The sequence below is a fragment of the Pholis gunnellus genome, assembly GCF_910591455.1.
Source record: "Pholis gunnellus genome assembly, chromosome: 9".
NCBI lineage: Eukaryota > Metazoa > Chordata > Actinopteri > Perciformes > Pholidae > Pholis > Pholis gunnellus.
Genome location: NC_136535.1, coordinates 27,505,212 through 27,526,672, shown reverse-complemented (window position 1 = coordinate 27,526,672; position 21,461 = coordinate 27,505,212). Strand labels below are relative to the sequence as shown.

The following is a 21,461-nucleotide window of genomic DNA, read 5'->3' as shown; positions in this document are numbered from 1 at the left end:
TATATATATATATATATATATATATATATATATATAATATTTAGTCTCAATACTTAACTATATATATATATATATATATACACACACATTTATTTGGCCCTGTTAAAGGAGTCCAAACTGAACCAGGTCTCTGTGGTCTACGAAAACGGTTCTTCAGAAGCAAACGATTGTGGGGAGAACCTCAGTTCTTCAGGAGGAACCTTTTTGGAACCCTGATCCTTGATTTCTAAGAGTCCTGTCCCCCAAAGACCGGGCAGCAAGGAGGACTTTCTACCGGTAAGATTATATTTATGTGATGGTTATTATTCTGATGTTATGAGACTCAATCATTAGTCATATTTATTCAGTTGGAAGTAAAATCACACACACACACACACACACACACACACACACACACACACACACACACCTTTATAAGTTGTATCTTGTTCTTTTTTTCTATATCATCATTATTATTTGACACTTTGGTAACGTGGTCCTTGTTACATTCATGATTGAATTGATGTCGTCCCTGCTGATCTGATATCAGCTGTGTTTACACTGCAGACAGAAACATGAGAAGACTTCAGAGAACACTGATTGAGTAGAAATACTCTGGAACTTTAATGGAGTCTGGTGTAAAAACTGAGTCACCAACAGAAAAGACTAACTTCAGTCTTTTCATGTCGGAGGAACTCGGGACAGTTTAGGTGAGTTTGTTTCTCTGTCCGGTGCCTCCAGGTTGTCGGTGGTGGGTAGCGGTGTGCAGAGGCTGCAGCTGGTTCGTCAGTGCAACACCTCTCTGTCAGCTGATCCGGGGCGGGTGGGGTAGATGTGAAGCTGAGGGAGGTCGATGCCGTCGTTGTGAAGATCCTCTTGTTTCTGTAAACCATGAAGTTTTAACAGCAGCTCACGGATGAAGAACTGATGGGAGGAGACGCACAGAGGAGGAGGAGTTAGCCTCCTACAGGCTGGGCTGTTGATCACAAAGTGTCATCAGCATGTCTTATTCCGTGTTCACACCTTGTGTTACTAAGTTTAACAATCCCCCTTTCCAGGCAACAACCTCCGGGTTTCAAAAGCGAAGCCACTACGTTACCTGCATGGCAATGCCCAAAAAACCAAGATGGCGAAAGACAAAAACCAAGATGGCGACGGACAAAAACCAAGATGGCGACGGACAAAGACCAAGATGGCAACAGACAAAAACCAAGATGGCGACGGACAAAAACCAAGATGACGACGGACAAAGACCAAGATGGTGACGGAGAAAAACCAAGATGGCAACAAACAAAACCAAGTTGGCGAAAGACAAAGACCAAGATGGTGACGGAGAAAAACCAAGATGGCAAGAGACAAAACCAAGTTGGCGAAAGACAAAAACCAAGATGGCGACTGACAAAAACCAAGATGACGACGGACGAAAACCAAGATGACGACGGACAAAGACCAAGATGGTGACGGAGAAAAACCAAGATGGCAACAGACAAAACCAAGTTGGCGAAAGACAAAGACCAAGATGGCAAAAGACAAAAACCAAGTTGGCGAAAGACAAAAACCAAGATGGCGACTGACAAAAACCAAGATGGTGACGGAGAAAAACCAAGATGACGACGGACAAAAACCAAGATGACGACGGACAAAGACCAAGATGGTGACGGAGAAAAACCAAGATGGCAACAGACAAAACCAAGTTGGCGAAAGACAAAGACCAAGATGGCAAAAGACAAAAACCAAGTTGGCAAAAGACAAAAACCAAGATGGCGACTGACAAAAACCAAGATGACGACGGACGAAAACCAAGATGACGACGGACGAAAACCAAGATGGCGACGGACAAAGACCAAGATGGCAAAAGACAAAAACCAAGATGGCGACGGAGAAAAACCAAGATGGCGACTGACAAAAACCAAGATGACGACGGACGAAAACCAAGATGGCGACGGACAAAGACCAAGATGGCGAAAGACAAAAACCAAGATGGCGACGGAGAAAAACCAAGATGGCAAGAGACAAAACCAAGTTGGCGAAAGACAAAAACTGCGATGGCAACGGACAAAAACCAAGTTGGCGAAAGACAAAGACCAAGATGGCAACGGACAAAAACCAAGATGGCAACGGACAAAAACCAAATGTTCATTCATCATTTACTTTTAATCTATGTGTTTTACTTTATATTCTGTTCATAATCTGTTTTTCTTGACTGAGTCATATGAAGTCAACACTAAAACTGACCTGAGATCCGTTTTATAGTCATGAGGACCAGAGAGTCAATGTTCACTGATTTAATTCCATTTCCTGTCTTTACATTTGTGTTTCCTGTACATTTGGTTCTCACCTCTGTATTGTTGTTACAGGAGTGAAAAAGGTCCTGAAAAGACAGAGAAAGACACATGAGACACCAAGAGGACAGACAGACAGACAGACAGACAGACAGACAGACAGACAGACAGACAGACAGACAGACAGACAGACAGACAGACAGACGTATATTTACCTGGACTCTCTGACTTCTCTCCTCATCCGTCCTTAAGTCCAGCAGTTCGTCAATGTTCACCTCCTCCGGCATCTCCTGCTCCTGAACAGACATTTACATCACTTCCACTGGTTTTATAATATTGAAATCATGTTAAAAATAATGTTTGTATAATATTATATAATGTTAAAATAATATAATAAGTAATTATGTAATAAAATGTTGTTTTGTATGTAAAAATATTTTTAAAATAATGTTTATTTAATATTATATAATGTTACAATATTATTTTAAAATTACGATGTTTTAAAATGTTAAAATAATGTTAAATAATGTTAAAATAATATTATATAATGTTGAAAGAATGTTGAAAGAATTATATTAAAAGTAATGTTATATAATTAGAAAAGTTAAAAACAATGTTAAAATTGATAAGATTGATACTTAAAATAAAGTTAATACAGTGTCACATAAAATAATTTTTTTATATAATGTTAGAATAAGGTTAAAACAATCTGAATGTTGTGTTAAAATAATGTTTAATATAATAAGTAATATAATATTAATATAATGTTTGAAGAATTTCAATACATGATATTAAAATGATGCTGTAAATATTTTTAAAGATGTTACAATTATGTTAAAATATATTTTGTTGTGTTAAAGAAACATTTAGAAAAACCCTTTAGAGGAAATGAGTCCTAATGAAACCAACACAAATATAAAATATATAAATATGGACCCGTCCAACACACACACATTATCACACAAACATTGATGTCTTCATCAATCAATACGTCTGATAGCTGCATCCTCACATCTGTGTCTTCCTCATGGTGATCCAACCTCTGACCTCTTTACTGACGTGATGATGAGTCTGACTGACAATCTCTCTTAAGTAACGTCTGTCTGTCTGTCTGTCTGTCTGTCTGTCTGTCTGTCTGTCTGTCTGTCTGTCTGTCTGTCTGTCTGTCTGTCTGTCTGTGCGCGTATGTGTCCAGATGGGGTCTCTGACAGGAAATGAGGCAAAGGGGCCGATCTGATTATCTATTTATCACCAAACACACATACACTAAATAATTTCTCTCCCGTTAAATCTGTCTAATATGTATAAGTGAATGTGTGTTTGTGTGTGTGTCATCAATCTCCCCTCTAATACAGATACACACATAAAGTGAACCCACTCAGTTCTTTAAAGAGACTCCAGGAGAGAATAAGCTGAGGCTTCTAGATTCAAGACTTTATCAGCACATAAGTGAGTGTCATCAATATAGAGATATAGAGCAGAGTGTCATCAGTGTAGAGGTATAGAGCAGAGTGTCATCAGTGTAGAGATATAGAGCCGAGTGTCGTCAGTGTAGAGATATAGAGCCGAGTGTCATCAGTGTAGAGATATAGAGCAGAGTGTCATCAATGTAGAGATATAGAGCTGAGTGTCGTCAGTGTAGAGATATAGAGCCGAGTGTCGTCAGTGTAGAGATATAGAGCAGAGCGTCGTCAGTGTAGAGATATAGAGCCGAGTGTCGTCAGTGTAGAGATATAGAGCAGAGTGTCGTCAGTGTAGAGATATAGAGCCGAGTGTCGTCAGTGTAGAGATATAGAGCCGAGTGTCGTCAGTGTAGAGATATAGAGCAGAGTGTCTTCAGTGTAGAGATATAGAGCAGAGTGTCATCAGTGTAGAGATAAAGAGCCGAGTGTCGTCAGTGTAGAGATATAGAGCCGAGTGTCATCAGTGTAGAGATATAGAGCCGAGTGTCGTCAGTGTAGAGATATAGAGCAGAGTGTCATCAATGTAGAGATATAGAGCCGAGTGTCATCAGTGTAGAGATATAGAGCAGAGTGTCATCAATGTAGAGATATAGAGCCGAGTGTTTTCAGTGTAGAGATATAGAGCCGAGTGTCGTCAGTGTAGAGATATAGAGCAGAGTGTCATCAGTGTAGAGATATAGAGCAGAGTGTCATCAATGTAGAGATATAGAGCCGAGTGTCGTCAGTGTAGAGATATAGAGCCGAGTGTCATCAGTGTAGAGATATAGAGCAGAGTGTCATCAGTGTAGAGATATAGAGCCGAGTGTCGTCAGTGTAGAGATATAGAGCAGAGTGTCATCAGTGTAGAGATATAGAGCAGAGTGTCATCAGTGTAGAGATATAGAGCCGAGTGTCATCAGTGTAGAGATATAGAGCAGAGTGTCATCAGTGTGGAGATATAGAGCAGAGTGTCATCAGTGTAGAGATATAGTTATGGAGGACTGTGGCGGGTCCGGAGGGAAAGACAGAAATTCAAACCCCAACAGTTCTTGTAGTAGTGTTTGCAGTCATATTTTTAGTTTGCAGTAGTACTTGTAGTTTGTAGTGGTACTTGTAGTTTGCAATGGTACTTGTAGTTTGTAGTAGTACTTGTAGTTTACAGTGGTACTTGTAGTAGTACTTGTAGTTTGCAGTGGTACTTGTAGTTTGCAGTGGTACTTGTAGTTTGTAGTAGTACTTGTAGTTTACAGTGGTACTTGTAGTAGTACTTGTAGTTTGCAGTGGTACTTGTAGTTTGCAGTGGTACTTGTTATAGGCCTATTACTTGTAGTAGTTTTTGCAGTAGTACTTGTAGTAGTGTTTGCAGTAGTACTTGTAGTTTGCCCAAGTACTAGTAGTAGTACTTGTAGTAGTGTTTGTAGTAGTACTTGTAGTAGTGTTTGTAGTAGTACGTGTAGTTTCTAGTGGTACTTGTAGTAGTGTTTGCAGTGGTAGTTGTAGTAGTGTTTGCAGTTGTACTTGTAGTAGTACTTGTAGTTTTCAGTAGGCTAGTACTTGTAGTAGTACTGCAGTACTCACCCGGCCCCTGTACAGCTCATCCAGTCGACAGTCGATCCACTTCTCCACGTCCAGTCTCCTCTGCAGCTCTTTCCGGTTGTACTTCACGGTGATCCGGGTCTGACGGTTCTGACCGCCAGCCCGGCTCGGTGACGGACTATTATTCATCCGCCGACCCGCCCGGTGAGCCGCCATCAGGACCGGTCACACCTGAACCCAGACGGTCCGCCTCCCAAACAAATCCCCAAAACCGGATCAAATATTCAGATTATAAAATATTTTAATAAACGAAAGACAAAAATTAAAAGTATAAAGAATTGCAGTAAAAAATAATACTAGTGGGTACTACTACTACTACTACTACTACTACTACTACTACTACTACTACTACTGCTACTACGGCTGCTACTACGGCTGCTACTACTACTACAAATAATAATAATAAGAATAAGAATAATAACAATAATAATAAAACAAATAGAAATAAAATCTCGTTTCTTCTCGTTGTAGAAACCTTACTCTCTTTTGTGATTTTAGAAAATGAGAATAAATAAATGAATGAATTCTGATGAAGCTTTGAAAATAGGAAATAATAGAAAGATTTGTGTGAGCCGGTGGACCGTCAAAGCTGCGCGTGCAGACGGACAGAAACGGAGTAGGGCGGCACCACGCGGCTGGTGATGCCTTCAGGGGCTGTCGGATAAGTGATAAGTGATATTCAGACAGAGATTGTGAACGGAAACATTAAGGAGAACAGATTCCTACTGTGTGTGTGTGTGTGTGTGTGTTTATGTTGTGTATGTGTGTGTGTGTGTGTTTATGTTGTGTACGTGTGTGTGTGTGTGTATTGGTATTGATATTGATATTGTAATTTAGTAATTGATTAATAATTATAATCACAATAAAACACTGGAATCACGATGATTATTATTAATAATAATATTACTGGTTTGTTATTATATTATTCTCATTGTATTGTTTGTGTTCTCTCAGAAACTACCGGAAGATTATTTCATATTTAATTGTCAATAAAGGAAACTAATCTAAAGTGCAGTAAAACAGCAACACTTTTATTTGATACTGACATTTCCGAGGAGAACAAGAATGCAGCATAAGAAGATCCTGCTGGGTCCTAGTGCTCCTCAGGTTCATGTACATTAGACAGAGAATATATGAGCAGCAGCGACACCTGATGTGACCAGATGAACTGCAGCCTGAAGGAGGCCTTCTGAATATATAATACATATACAGTATACTTTATAGAACTATATATATATTATACAATATATATAGTTCATATAGAAGTATATATATATTATATAATACGGATATCACTCAGTACCTCGTGCAGCTTTGGGACTCTCTGTGCATTGTCTGGTTCATCTCCTCCAGACCTACAGGCAGAAATTAAAATCTGCAAAGCCTGCGGTGAAGACTGTGAAGAGACGGACCAACGAGGCAAAGCTGGAGCTTCAGTCCTGCTTTGCCTGCACTGATTGGAGTGTTTGTGAGGCTGCTGCTACAGACCTGGACCAGCTCACTGACACTGTGACATCACACATCAGTTTCTGTGAGGACATGTTTGTGCCGACAAAAACCTTCTGCACAGACAACAACAATAAAGCTGGTTTACTGGAAGAGTCAGGCAGCTTCGTCGGGCTAAGGAGGAGGCCTACAGAAGTGAGGTTGAACTTCCTGCTCCAGCTCAGGAAGTTCAACCTGCCTCAGGAGCTGCTGGTCCTGTTCTACTCCACCATCCTCCAGTCTGTCCTCTGCTCCTCCATCACGGTGTGGTTTGGATCGGCCACCAAACAGGACAGGAACAGACCACAACGGACCGTCAGGTCTGCAGAGAGGATCATTGGTTCCATCCTGGACTTGTTCACCTCCAGAGTCAGGAGACGGGCTGAAAGATCACTGCAGACCTTCACACCCTGGACACAAGCTGTTCACCTCCTCCCCTCTGGAGGAGCTACAGAGCTCTGTACACCAAAACCACCAAAACCACCAGACCAGGACCAGCTTCTCTCTGCGTCACTCTGATGAACAATGAATCAGTCTTCTGTTTTGCTGCCCTTTTTTATTCTTTATTGTATAATAGTGTTTGTACATTGAGAGCGGAGTGGAAACCGGAGACTACACACACACACACACACATGGCCAATAAAGCTGATTCAGGTTCTGATAATATGTAATATATATACTTCATACAGAAGTATACATATATATAGAAATATATATATATTATTATATGATATATATATGACTGTATAATAGAATATATCTATTTCTTTGTTTTGGTGTTGACTATTTTGTTATTTTCAGACTAAAATAATATTTTCTTTGAAACTTCTCAAACATTGTGAATAAAACACGTTTTCTTTATTTTCTAGTCTACTTACTGTAAAGTTTGAGATTTACAGCTTTATTAATCAAATTGAATATTTCTCTTATTATATTAATCAAGACAATATTATTTAATATCTTGTAATAAAATAGATTGAGTTTGATCGTAGTTATTATTATGAATAATATAATTTATTTATTACTATAAACAATACTTACATTTAATTATTATCTTAAATATATTGTATTAATAATTAAATGATGGATTATCTAGAAAACATTGAACTGAATGCTTTAAACACGAGACGTGTGACGACACAGCTAGGTGGGCGTGGCTACAGTGACCTCACCTGTCGCTCAGGTAAATGTATCTGCGACAACAAAAAGCCACCAAACGAGGAAGTGCGCGCGGAGCGGAGAAACCTTTTCTTTGTCGAGTTTTAAAAGAGTTTCAAACAAAAGATGGACCGCTCGAGTCTCCTGGTCTGCGTCCTGGTCTGCGTCCTGGTCTGTACCGGTCTGGCTTTGGACTGTGACTGGGACCCGTCCATTGACCCGGACCAGAATCTGGTCCACCTGAACGCCTCCATGGTGACCCGGGACAAGATCTCGGAGGTTCCCGACCTGGAGAGGTGCCAGGCGGAGTGCTGCATCGACCCGGACTGTGACCTGGCCCTGGTCCGGTTCCCAGCAGACGGACTGCCGCAGTGCCTGCGGGTTAACTGTCTGGTCCAGGACCGGGACGTGTGCGTCCTCGAACCCGGAACACAGTCCAAGATTTACCGCAAGAAGGGGAGGAGAGAGGGCCGCGGAAAGCTGCAGAAAGACGAGGACAAGCTGCGCGTCGTACCGCTGAATGTTCCATGGAAGTCCCTGAGCAACGAGACCGAGAACCGTAAGAGAACCCCATCAATGAGGCTGATTATCGATTATTAATCTAATCAATGAGGCTGATTATCGATTATTAATCTAATCAATGAGGCTGATTATCGATTATTAATCTAATCAATGAGGCTGATTATCGATTATTAATCTAATCAATGAGGCTGATTATCGATTATTAATCTAATCAATGAGGCTGATCATAGGGTTGATTATCGATTATTGATATATATATATATATATAGATGAAAGTGAGAGATCTTTACATCATTGATCATCATTTCATTCAGTCACTGAGGATCATTCAGAGTTTCATGAGTTTCATCATTGAACCTGAAACATGGAGCCGAATACATTCATTCAGTGTTTCAGAGAAACAATCATCATGTTCTGCTTATTTCATGATGACGTCACAGTTTAAAACGTTCAGACGCAAATAATTCATGAATGAGACGAAAACATTCCACCGTAGAGATGATCCTGATCTCATGAACACAGTTTAACAGACTGCAGAGACGATCACTGTGTTTATGAGTTATTAGTGTTATTAGTTACTATTATTAGTCCAGAGATCATGAGAACAGACTCACACTCCTCTAAAGTCTCTCCAGCTGTTAAAGCGACTGACAGCTGATCCAGGTGTGATCAGCTGATCCTCGTCATCAGAAACAGACGTTGCAACTGAGGAAAGGACTTCTCATGTCTCTTAAACATGTTTCCTTGTTTCCTCTCTCCTCGCATGGTTTCCTTGCGTCCCTGGTGGGAGGGACTAAGACGCAAGGAAAGGACGCAAGTGAGGGAAACGGGGACGCAATTAAGAGACTTGGGATGTGCCCCTGGTGCTTCTTTATAGCTCGTATATCAGCGGCTCAGCTGCAAATTAACTTCCTCAAAGACAGAATAGAGAGCAACCAGGACACTGTGTGTGTGTGTGTGTGTGTGTGTGTGTGTGTGTGTGTGTGTGTGTGTGTGTGTGTGTGTGTGTGTGTGTGTGTGTGTGTGTGTGTGTGTGTGTGTGTGTGTGTGTGTGTGTGTGTGTGTGTGTGGCAGGTTAATCAATTATTCAAAGTGAATTAAATTGATATCATAGTTAAAGTTCATATTAACTTCCACTGGTTTTCGATTAAACTTAAATAAATAACTCCATGAATCTATAAATTAGTTAATTTTCTCCTGTGACATCATCAAACTCACCTGGTGACAGTGAGTCATCACTGAGGAATGTTCTGTTCTCTGTTCAGTGTTTTCAGGTCCGACCGGTCGCTCCACCTCAAAGCGTTTCTTCTTCAACTCCAACATTTAGACTGTAGGGTCATTGAGTGAAGCTTCATTTTCAATGTCAGGCTAACACATGACAGAAAATGTAAAGTAGATCATATAGAGATAAAATAATCTTGTGTATGTATGTGTATGTATGTATGTGTGTATGTATATATATATATATATATATATATATACATATACAGGACTGTCTCAGAAAATTAGAATATTGTGATAAAGTTCTTTATTTTGTGTAATGCAATTAAAAAAACAAATATGTCATGCATTCTGGATTCATTACAAATCAACTGAAATATTGCAAGCCTTTTATTCTTTTAATATTGCTGATTATGGCTTACAGCTTAAGAAAACTCAAATATCCTATCTCTAAATATTAGAATATCATGAAAAAGTATACTAGTAGGGTATTCAACTAATCACTTGAATCGTCTAATTAACTCGAAACACCTGCAAGGGTTTCCTGAGCCTTGAAAAACACTCAGCTTGGTTCAGTAAACTAAATCACACGTATGGGGATTATCACAATATTCTAATTTTCTGAGACAGTCCTGTGTATATATATATATATGTGTATATATATATATATATATATATATATTTATATATATATATATGTGTACATTAAATCCACAGTTATAAACCAGTGGTTTTATGGAAACAACAGATAAATATTTAAACTTCTTGATCCTAACTATTAAATATTCAAGTTTTAATATTTCATTTTCACTACTACCAATGTCAGGTACCACTACTACCAGTGTCTGGTTCCACTACCGGTGTCTGGCACAATAGAAGTTAGAAGGAATTTGAAACCAACTGGAAGGGACCACCATAAACAATGACCACTCCCTTAAACCAGTACCACTCCCTGGTCTTATTGAGTTCATGTTGGTTCAGTTAGAAACACTGAGCTTCACTTCACTTCATGTCAAAAGTTCATCGACTGGCTCTCAGCCTCAATTCAAGTACTCACAGAGTACCTTAATAACTGTAGTACTCATAGGACTGTTAAATGTAGTACTTGGAGTAATAACAGATGTACTGATATTAATAACTGTACATTTGGTTGTAACAACTGTAGTACTGGTAGTATTTACCGTAGTGCTGTTAGTAATAACCGTAGTGCTGTTAGTAATAACTGATGTACTGGTAGTATTTACCGTAGTGCTGTTAGTAATAACCGTAGTACTGGTAGTATTTACCGTAGTGCTGTTAGTAATAACCGTAGTGCTCTTAGTAATAACTGTAGTACTGGTAGTAATAACTGTAGTACTGTTAGTAATAACTGATGTACTGGTAGTATTTACCGTAGTGCTGTTAGTAATAACCGTAGTACTGGTAGTATTTACCATAGTGCTGTTAGTAATAACCGTAGTACTGGTAGTATTTACCGTAGTGCTGGTAGTAATAACCGTAGTGCTGTTAGTAATAACTGTAGTACTCGTAGTATTCGGGTCCACTCCTCTGATGAACATGTGCTCTATGATTCTGTCTGTCCAGACGTGTCTCGGGATGCTGAACCTGCTGCCACAGAGTTGACCCCTGTTCTGGACAAAGGTAACGTGTGTGTGTGTGTGTGTGTGTGTGTGTGTGTGTGTGTGTGTGTGTGTGTGTGTGTGTGTGTGTGTGTGTGTGTGTGTGTGTGTGTGTGTGTGTGTGTGTGTGTGTGTGTGTGTGTGTGTGTGTGTGTGTGTGTGTTATGACTCAGTAACTACTTCTTCTCTCCTACAGAAATTGCTGCCTTCGCTAGTATGTTTCAACTATTCTCTCACATGAACAAACAAACAAGGTTTCAATCACTTTGCCGTTTATTTTGGCCTCATGGGCGTCACTGAGCACATTCACCAGACACTACAGAGTGAACGTTGCCACCCCTCACCCACTGGGGAGGGTTCTTTGGCCAAGTTCCTCTGCCGTATGTACTTGTGATTCCTCGTGACTCTGTTGATACAAGTCATCCAGTGTTAAGCACTGCCTCTGGTGGTCATCCAGGATTCATAGAACCGTAGTTACAGTCGTAACTTTTGATTTATAATGTGGGAGGTCCTAGCATAAGTGAAGGGAACCACCACTTGGTGCCTCTTGTGGAAAGGATGGCAAACAGCATGCAGTTTCTAACAACTACTTCTTCTCTCCTACAGAAATGTCTGCTGCTGCCTTCGCTGGTATGTTTCAACTATTTTCTCACATGAACAAACTTTTCACTTTATTTCGCTGTTTAATTATCATGTTTTGTTCATCATTGAGTTTCCATCAGTTTATTACAGCAGCAGCTCTTTGACTCAATGACTCCACATGAACTTCTCATCAGTGCAGGCAGATCCAGTTTGTCTTGTCTATACATTTGTCTTCTAGTGAACATAAAACAGGATTCAAAGACATTTCTAAACCAAACCAACAGCCCTGCTTTCTCTTAGCCCCCCCCCCCCATTCATCCTTGTGTCTGAGTCACGTTGTTTTGTGTTTCATCTTTAGTGTGAAGTGACTTTGAGTTCTTATAAAACGCCATAAAACATTCATTTATTATTCTTTTTATTTTCAAAAGAAATGAATACATTTCCGGTTAAGGAGACTCACCTTCATCATAGTTTGATGAATATAACTTTATGGAAACAGACGTGTCAGTGAAAGGTAAAGATAACATGGTGTGGTTTTGTCCTATCAGAGCACTGTGAGGCGGAGCCTCAGGTGGGTCCTTGCAGAGCAATGTTTCAGCGCTGGTATTACAACAGTGACAAAGGTGGCTGTGAAACATTTATCTACGGAGGCTGCAGAGCAAACAAGAACAACTACGTCAGCAAGGAAAGCTGCATGGTAGCATGTACAGGTGAGCTACACACCCGTCTGTACCTGGACAGGTCATACAGGTTTAATAACTGTAGTGCTGGTAGTAATAACTGTAGTACTGTTAGTAATAACTGTAGTACTGGTAGTAATAACCGTAGTGCTGTTAGTAATAACTGTAGTGCTGTTAGTAATAACTGTAGTACTGGTAGTAATAACTGTAGTACTGTTAGTAATAACTGTAGTGCTGTTAGTAATAACTGTAGTACTGGTAGTAATAACTGTAGTACTGTTAGTAATAACTGTAGTGCTGTTAGTAATAACTGCAGTACTGTTAGTAATAACTGTAGTACTTTTAGTAATAACTGTAGTGCTGTTAGTAATAACTGTAGTACTGGTAGTAATAACTGTAGTGCTGTTAGTAATAACTGTAGTGCTGTTAGTAATAACTGTAGTGCTGTTAGTAATAACTGTAGTGCTGTTAGTAATAACTGTAGTGCTGTTAGTAATAACTGTAGTGCTGTTAGTAATAACTGTAGTACTGTTAGTAATAACTGTAGTGCTGTTAGTAATAACCGTAGTGCTGTTAGTAATAACTGTAGTACTGGTAGTATTCGGGTCCACTCCTCTGATGAACATGTGCTCTATGATTCTGTCTGTCCAGACGTGTCTCGGGATGCTGAACCTGCTGCCACAGAGTTGACCCCTGTTCTGGACAAAGGTAACGTGTGTGTGTGTGTGTGTGTGTGTGTGTGTGTGTGTGTGTGTGTGTGTGTGTGTGTGTGTGTGTGTGTGTGTGTGTGTGTGTGTGTGTGTGTGTGTGTGTGTGTGTGTGTGTGTGTGTGTGTGTGCGCTGTTCTGGACAAAGGTAACACCTACACCAGGGGTATTCAGTTAAAATTCCAAAAGGTCCAGATTGAGAAAATGTCCTCGTGCAAAGGTCCATAACATTACAATAATATCTAACTTGCGCTATTTAGTGCAATATATATATATATTGAAGAAGCCTAGTAGTAATAACAACGTCTCTGTGTAGTCAACAACTGTCAAATCAAATAAAGAAAGTACACATCAAGTATTATTCTCAGTTTTCACATTTAACTGGATGGATTATAAATAATACATAGAAATACATAAATAAATAATCTCTCATTTCAAGTAAAATCACGGCTCCATCTAAAAATAAAATACAAAATATTTTTGAAAAACTTGCATCTTAAAAGAAAGTGCTTCATTTTAGAAAAATGAACGAAAAAGAGTGTGGCTGGAGTTCACTTTTTTACACATCAACATATTGCCCTCAGTTGAGACTGGAGCGGGTATGTTTGGTCTAAAGCAGTGGTTCTCAGCTGGTGGGCCGGACCCGTTTTCAGTGGCCTTTGCCTGGAAAAAAATAAAATCCTGTGCTTTTATTTTGAAGGGGATTTCCTATGCAGCGGAGTTATTCACACTCAACAGTATTTGGCGTTAATGCCTTGTAATGCTAATATAATTTCACAGTATAGAAGAACACCCACAGTTTGTTTTCATGCTAATTGAGCGAAACGCAAGTATGACACCGACTACATGAAATATGGATTTTCTTACATTAAGGACAAAAGAGGGCAAAAACCTCAGTGTGTTTTGTGCAGCGAGGTTCTGGCACAAGAAAGCATGAAGCAGTTTTACTCGTTTACGTGAAACGTGAGTGGGACGGGGACTTACAGGAACAATTCATCTGCACAAGAGAGCTCCCTATGTTGCGACTGCAGAGGACATTTTCAGCTCAGGTTCAAACTGAACGCACTTTGCATTAAATACATTTGAGAAGTTGAAAATTTGGGTCGCAGCTTGTCATTAATTAAGGGGTGATGGTGGGTCCCACAGCCAGACCAGTTGAGAACCACTGGTCTAAAGATGTATGTTTGGTCTTGTAGTGGCGTTTCACATTGCTGCTTTTAGTAATGACGATGGTATCTGAACATGAGACAGTGGTTTAGTAGCGCCAGCAGGAAGAATGACCAAATAAGAGTCCGTCCATTCTTTGTTAAAAGTTCTGTTTTCACGTTCCACTTCTCTGTTTTTAGGACACGCCATATTGAACTGCTTCGCTGACCCACTCACCCACTGCTCTCTCTCTCTCTCTCTCCGTCTCTCTCCTGTCAAATCTCACTCGGCTCACGATGCGTTTCAGAATACAGATATCACGTGAGATGATTTACAACGCATGTAATTGGTCGGTGTGTTTCCTGGACTGCTGACCATGTGCCGTAAAGGCTAGAAAAGCTGTGCAGGTTAAAATAGAAGCGCTCCGCCAAAGTTTATAATTCTCAATTATCCATCAGCTATACGTCCGGGTCCAGATAAGACAGCTTCTGGTCTGGATCCGGACCGCGGTCCGCCTATAAGTGACCCCTGACCTACATCTACAGGTCATTAACGCACCCTGTACCTGCACGGGTCATTAACGCGTTGTGTCTGTACCTGCACAGGTCATTAACGCACCATTCTGTACCTGCATGGGTCATTAACGCGTTGTGTCTGTACCTGCATGGGTCATTAACGCACCATTCTGTACCTGCACGGGTCATTAACGCGTCTGTCTGTACCTGCACGGGTCATTAACGCGTCTGTCTGTACCTGCACGGGTCATTAACGCGTCTGTCTGTACCTGCACGGGTCATTAACGCGTCTGTCTGTACCTGCACGGGTCATTAACGCGTCTGTCTGTACCTGCACGGGTCATTAACGCGTCTGTCTGTACCTGCGCGGGTCATTAACGTGTCTGTCTGTGACTGTCAGTGTAAAGTGTTTACCATTAATGTAGTCTAGTGGGCTCTACAAATACATGGATTGAATGAAAGTTGTCTCTTCTCCTGCAGTCAGAGTGCTTCCCTCCTCCAAGAAAGTTGCTGATGATGATGAAGTTTCAACAGAATACAAAGGTACAAAGTTGTAAAGAACAGTAGTCGATCATCAGGTGTTCAGGAGTAGTAAACATGTAATATTAAATGTTATCTCTCTGAAGATGACTGTATGGTGACCTCTGACCCCGGACCCTGCCGGGCTGCCTTCCCCATGTTCTACTACAACACAAACACTGACACCTGTCAGTCATTTATCTATGGAGGTTGTCGTGGAAACCAGAACCGCTACAGCACCATGGACGAGTGTTTGAACCGCTGCAGACGAGACGGTAAAGACTTCCCTCAAAACTACACATACTATATATATATATATATATATACACACACACACACACACACACACACACACACACACACACACACACACACACACAATCCTGAGTACTGTATATGGTACTGTGTGTGTGTATATATATCCTGTATGTATATAATATAACGTTTATATAATATAATAATGTGTATTCTACTTCCAGGTTCCTTTGAACATCGTGGAAAAGTTCGTGACCGTTGGACTGCAGGTCAGGTTTGACTCTGAAGGATGTTTTGTCCTTCAGTTTGTTTTACTTCTATAATGTTAATACTTGTATATAATTTGTTGGCATCTTATTCTGAAAACCGGATGTTCGTCTGAAGAAACCGGATGTTGTCTCACGTTAATCTTTCCGCTAACTTTCTTAGCTCATTCTTGAGGCTCATATGTGACGTCTTGAGGACGTTCCTCAGACCGACATCTTCCACAACACCAACCTGCAGTTTGTCTCCACTTCTCTGTAGCATCTGTTAGCTTGTGTTGCTTTAGTTTCTCTAAACTTCTCCCACGCGCTGCATCAACGTAGTCTGAAGACTTCCTCTACCGCTGCCAGTGAGCAAGGCACTTTCAAAATAAAAAAACTGTGTTAACGCGCGATAAAGTAATTGTCGGCGTTAATTAATGAATGCGTTAACGCGATAATAACGCACTAATAATAATAATACTAATATGTCCCAGTGTTGATGACCCTAACACCATCTTCTTCCCGTTTCTCCTCTAGCTGTCTTCCTCTTCATCACTCTAGCAGCCATCTCTGTTCTGCTGCTGGTTTCTCTGGTCGTCATCACGCTGAGACGTCACCGTCTGAACCGCCGTCCGTCTTCCATCAGGTAACATTCAAACATTCCACCAGGTAACATTTAAACATTCCATCAGGTAACATTCAAACATTCCATCAGGTAACATTCAAACATTCCACCAGGTAACATTCAAACATTCCACCAGGTAACATTCAAACATTCCATCAGGTAAAGAAAGAAAAAGAAAATATAAAATGCACAGTATATACAATAAAATAGAATGGTATTAAATTAACTAGCTAGGTAAAAAACAGTAGTGCAAGAATCACCAACATCTGATGATTGATTGATGGATGATTGATTGTTGGATGATATGACTGATGGATGATTGATTGTTGGATGATATGACTGATTGATGGATGATATGACTGATTGTTGGATGATATGACTGATTGATGGATGATTGATTGTTGGATGATATGACTGATTGATGGATGATATGACTGATGGATGATTGATTGTTGGATGATATGACTGATTGATGGATGATATGACTGATTGTTGGATGATATGACTGATGGATGATTGATTGTTGGATGATATGACTGATCGTTGGATGATATGACTGATGGATGATATGATTGATGGATAATATGACTGATGGATGATTGATTGTTGGATGATATGACTGATTGATGGATGATATGATTGATTGTTGGATGATATGACTGATTGATGGATGATTGATTGTTGGATGATATGACTGATTGATGGATGATATGATTGATGGATGATTGATTGTTGGATGATATGACTGATTGATGGATGATATGACTGATGGATGATTGATTGTTGGATGATATGACTGATCGTTGGATGATATGACTGATTGTTGGATGATATGACTGATTGATGGATGATATGACTGATTGTTGGATGATATGACTGATGGATGATTGATTGTTGGATGATATGACTGATGGATGATTGATTGATGGATGATATGACTGATTGTTGGATGATATGATTGATGGATGAATGATTGTTGGATGATATGACTGATTGATGGATGATATGACTGATTGTTGGATGATATGACTGATGGATGATTGATTGTTGGATGATATGACTGATCGTTGGATGATATGATTGATGGATGATTGATTGTTGGATGATATGACTGATGGATGATTGATTGTTGGATGATATGACTGATTGTTGGATGATATGATTGATGGATGAATGATTGTTGGATGATATGACTGATTGTTGGATGATATGATTGATTGTTGGATGATATGACTGATGGATGATTGATTGTTGGATGATATGACTGATTGTTGGATGATATGACTGATTGATGGATGATATGACTGATTGTTGGATGATATGATTGATTGTTGGATGATATGACTGATGGATGATTGATTGTTGGATGATATGACTGATGGATGAATGATTGTTGGATGATATGACTGATTGATGGATGATATGATTGATGGATGATTGATTGATTGATGGATGATATGACTGATTGATGGATGATATGACTGATTGTTGGATGATATGACTGATGGATGATATGATTGATGGATGATATGATTGATTGTTGGATGATATGACTGATTGATGGATGATATGACTGATTGTTGGATGATATGACTGATTGATGGATGATTGATTGTTGGATGATATGACTGATTGATGGATGATATGATTGATGGATGATTGATTGTTGGATGATATGACTGATTGATGGATGATATGACTGATGGATGATTGATTGTTGGATGATATGACTGATGGATGATATGACTGATTGTTGGATGATATGACTGATGGATGATTGATTGTTGGATGATATGACTGATCGTTGGATGATATGACTGATGGATGATTGATTGTTGGATGATATGACTGATCATTGGATGATATGATTGATGGATGATTGATTGTTGGATGATATGACTGATGGATGATTGATTGTTGGATGATATGACTGATTGTTGGATGATATGATTGATGGATGAATGATTGTTGGATGATATGACTGATTGTTGGATGATATGATTGATTGTTGGATGATATGACTGATGGATGATTGATTGTTGGATGATATGACTGATTGTTGGATGATATGATTGATGGATGAATGATTGTTGGATGATATGACTGATTGTTGGATGATATGATTGATTGTTGGATGATATGACTGATGGATGATTGATTGTTGGATGATATGACTGATTGTTGGATGATATGACTGATTGATGGATGATATGACTGATTGTTGGATGATATGATTGATTGTTGGATGATATGACTGATGGATGATTGATTGTTGGATGATATGACTGATGGATGGATGAATGATTGTTGGATGATATGACTGATTGATGGATGATATGATTGATGGATGATTGATTGATTGATGGATGATATGACTGATTGATGGATGATATGACTGATTGTTGGATGATATGACTGATGGATGATATGATTGATGGATGATATGATTGATTGATGATTGATTGATGGATGATATGACTGATTGATGGATGATATGATTGATTGTTGGATGATATGACTGATGGATGAATGATTGTTGGATGATATGACTGATTGATGGATGATATGATTGATTGATGGATGATATGATTGATGGATGATGTGATTGATGGATGATTGATTGATGGATGATATGACTGATTGTTGGATGATATGACTGATTGATGGATGATTGATTGATTGATGGATGATATGACTGATTGATGGATGATATGACTGATTGTTGGATGATATGATTGATGGATGATATGGATGATTGATTGATGGATGATATGACTGATGGATGATATGATTGATGGATGATATGACTGATTGATGGATGATTGATTGATGGATGATTGATTGATGGATGATATGATTGATGGATGATTGATTGATGGATGATTGATTGATGGATGATATGATTGATGGATGATTGATTGATGGATGATTGATTGATGGATGATTGATTGATGGATGATATGATTGATGGATGATTGATTGATGGATGATATGATTGATGGATGATATGACTGATTGATGAATGATATGACTGATTGATGGATGATTGATTGATGGATGATATGATTGATGGATGATTGATTGATGGATGATTGATTGATGGATGATATGATTGATGAATGATATGACTGATTGATGGATGATTGATTGATGGATGATTGATTGATGGATGATATGATTGATGGATGATTGATTGATGATTGATTGATGGATGATATGATTGATGGATGATATGACTGATTGATGGATGATTGATGGATGATATGATTGATGGATGATATGATTGATGGATGATTGATTGATGGATGATTGATTGATGGATGATTGATTGATGGATGATTGATTGATGGATGATATATTGATGGATGATATGATTGATGGATGATTGATTGATGGATGATTGATTGATGGATGATTGATTGATGGATGATATATTGATGGATGACATGATTGATGGATGACTGATTGATGGATGACTGATTGATGGATGATATGACTGATTGTTGGATATGACCGATTGTTGGATGTATTGATGATATTTGTCTCTCTCTGCAGTGATAAGGAGGAGCTGCTTCCAGATCCAGATGAGTCCTCTCTGGAGTCTCTGGCCGTCCCAGAGAGCCCCAAACTGGACGAGGCCTGAGAAGAGGGTCCGGGTCCCACAGAGGTTCCTGGGCATACAGAAGGTCCGGGGCCCACATAGGGTTCTGGTTCTGGTTTGATTTTAAATAATCTATAATCTATAATCTGGATTATTTTAATTCTACCTTCAGATTCTAAACACAACTGTTGTTTTCTTGTTTTTAAACTTTCCTTCTGTAGCGTGAACATTGATTCAATGATAAATTAGGAAACACAAAATTAAATGATTTAGATGACATTAAACTTTAAACATTTGAAGTCATTTCTTAAGTAAATCCTCCAATTATTTTTTGTGTTTCTATAAAGTCTATTCTTTTGTGATTTGTGTTTTTTGTACTTTGACAAAATCAGCAATATGAAGGCGTCACTTTGATTCTGGTGACTTTTTATATTTTAGGGGTTAAACAATTAAATATGAAGTCAAGTGTGTTTTTTTTAATTAGGCTGAATGTTAACACCATGAGTGTAAATTAAAAACTAATCATTAGAGGACGCAGCAATGACATTCACTGGAGCCTGCTTTTCCCATGATGCAACATGATGGCGTCTTTCATTAGAGCCTCGTCAGCTGCTCACTTATTTCTGTTACCTGATGGATTTAGTAACTGGTTAAACAGCTGTTTTTATTATTACGAGTTTATGTATCAGGAGTCCTGTTACATGCAAATATTAGTTTCATATCAAAAGTAAATGCACACATCTATTATTTTACTATTAAAATCAATTTAAAGAAATATTTCATGATAATTAGGATAATTAATTATCCTTATTAGTTAATAGTCAGTAGTAAATCATTTTATTGTTCATTTTTCTTTGGAGAAATAAATTGTTTTGATATCAACTGACTAATTTTATCCGTAAGTCAGCACCATCATGTTGTGTTTTATAATAATAATAGTTACAGCATAAACATTCAGATGATTCAATAAGATCTAATAATGATGTTTGATGTGTTTGAAGGTCTGAGGTCACTCTGTACTCAACTGTCTCAATAAAACTTTATTAACACCTCGTTTACTTCAACGTTTGTTTACATCCACAGAAACACAAGTTAATCTTTCAACACAGAGAAACATTGATTGATCATACAGTTATATATAGGCTATATGTGCTAATATGTACATCACAGATCATGTTTGAGCAGTGGTGGGCCGTGCATGTTATAGCTGGGCCTTCACTGCTGTCCTGCAGCTGAACCTCCTAATGACCTCATGATGGCGCCACAGCTACGGTTATTTGTT

The 21,461-nt window shown here is 39.0% G+C and overlaps 2 protein-coding genes across 3 annotated transcripts; one reads left to right on the top strand and one right to left on the bottom strand.

The window, feature by feature from the left end:
* Positions 1 to 603: 603 nt before the first annotated feature.
* On the bottom strand, positions 604 to 5,853 carry ppp1r14ab (protein phosphatase 1, regulatory (inhibitor) subunit 14Ab). Of its 2 annotated transcripts, XM_079166587.1 has the most exons (4): positions 5,282 to 5,853; positions 2,477 to 2,557; positions 2,318 to 2,350; positions 604 to 903 (listed from the first exon to the last, which is right to left on the bottom strand). In XM_079166587.1, the coding sequence occupies exons 1-4, from the start codon at positions 5,453 to 5,455 to the stop codon at positions 766 to 768; spliced, it is 426 nt and encodes a 141-aa protein (XP_079022713.1). In that variant the 5' UTR covers positions 5,456 to 5,853; the 3' UTR covers positions 604 to 765. The 2 variants fall into 2 exon arrangements, with proteins under 2 accessions (XP_079022713.1, XP_079022714.1); XM_079166588.1 differs by lacking the exon at positions 2,318 to 2,350.
* Positions 5,854 to 7,992: 2,139 nt separating this feature from the next.
* Positions 7,993 to 21,228, top strand: spint2 (serine peptidase inhibitor, Kunitz type, 2). Its single transcript, XM_079166915.1, has 10 exons — positions 7,993 to 8,501; positions 11,270 to 11,326; positions 11,911 to 11,934; positions 12,435 to 12,596; positions 13,218 to 13,274; positions 15,415 to 15,477; positions 15,561 to 15,728; positions 15,933 to 15,977; positions 16,491 to 16,599; positions 20,134 to 21,228. Exons 1-10 carry the CDS (start codon positions 8,069 to 8,071, stop codon positions 20,219 to 20,221), a joined length of 1,206 nt encoding a protein of 401 aa, XP_079023041.1. The 5' UTR covers positions 7,993 to 8,068; the 3' UTR covers positions 20,222 to 21,228.
* The last annotated feature ends 233 nt before the right edge of the window (positions 21,229 to 21,461 follow it).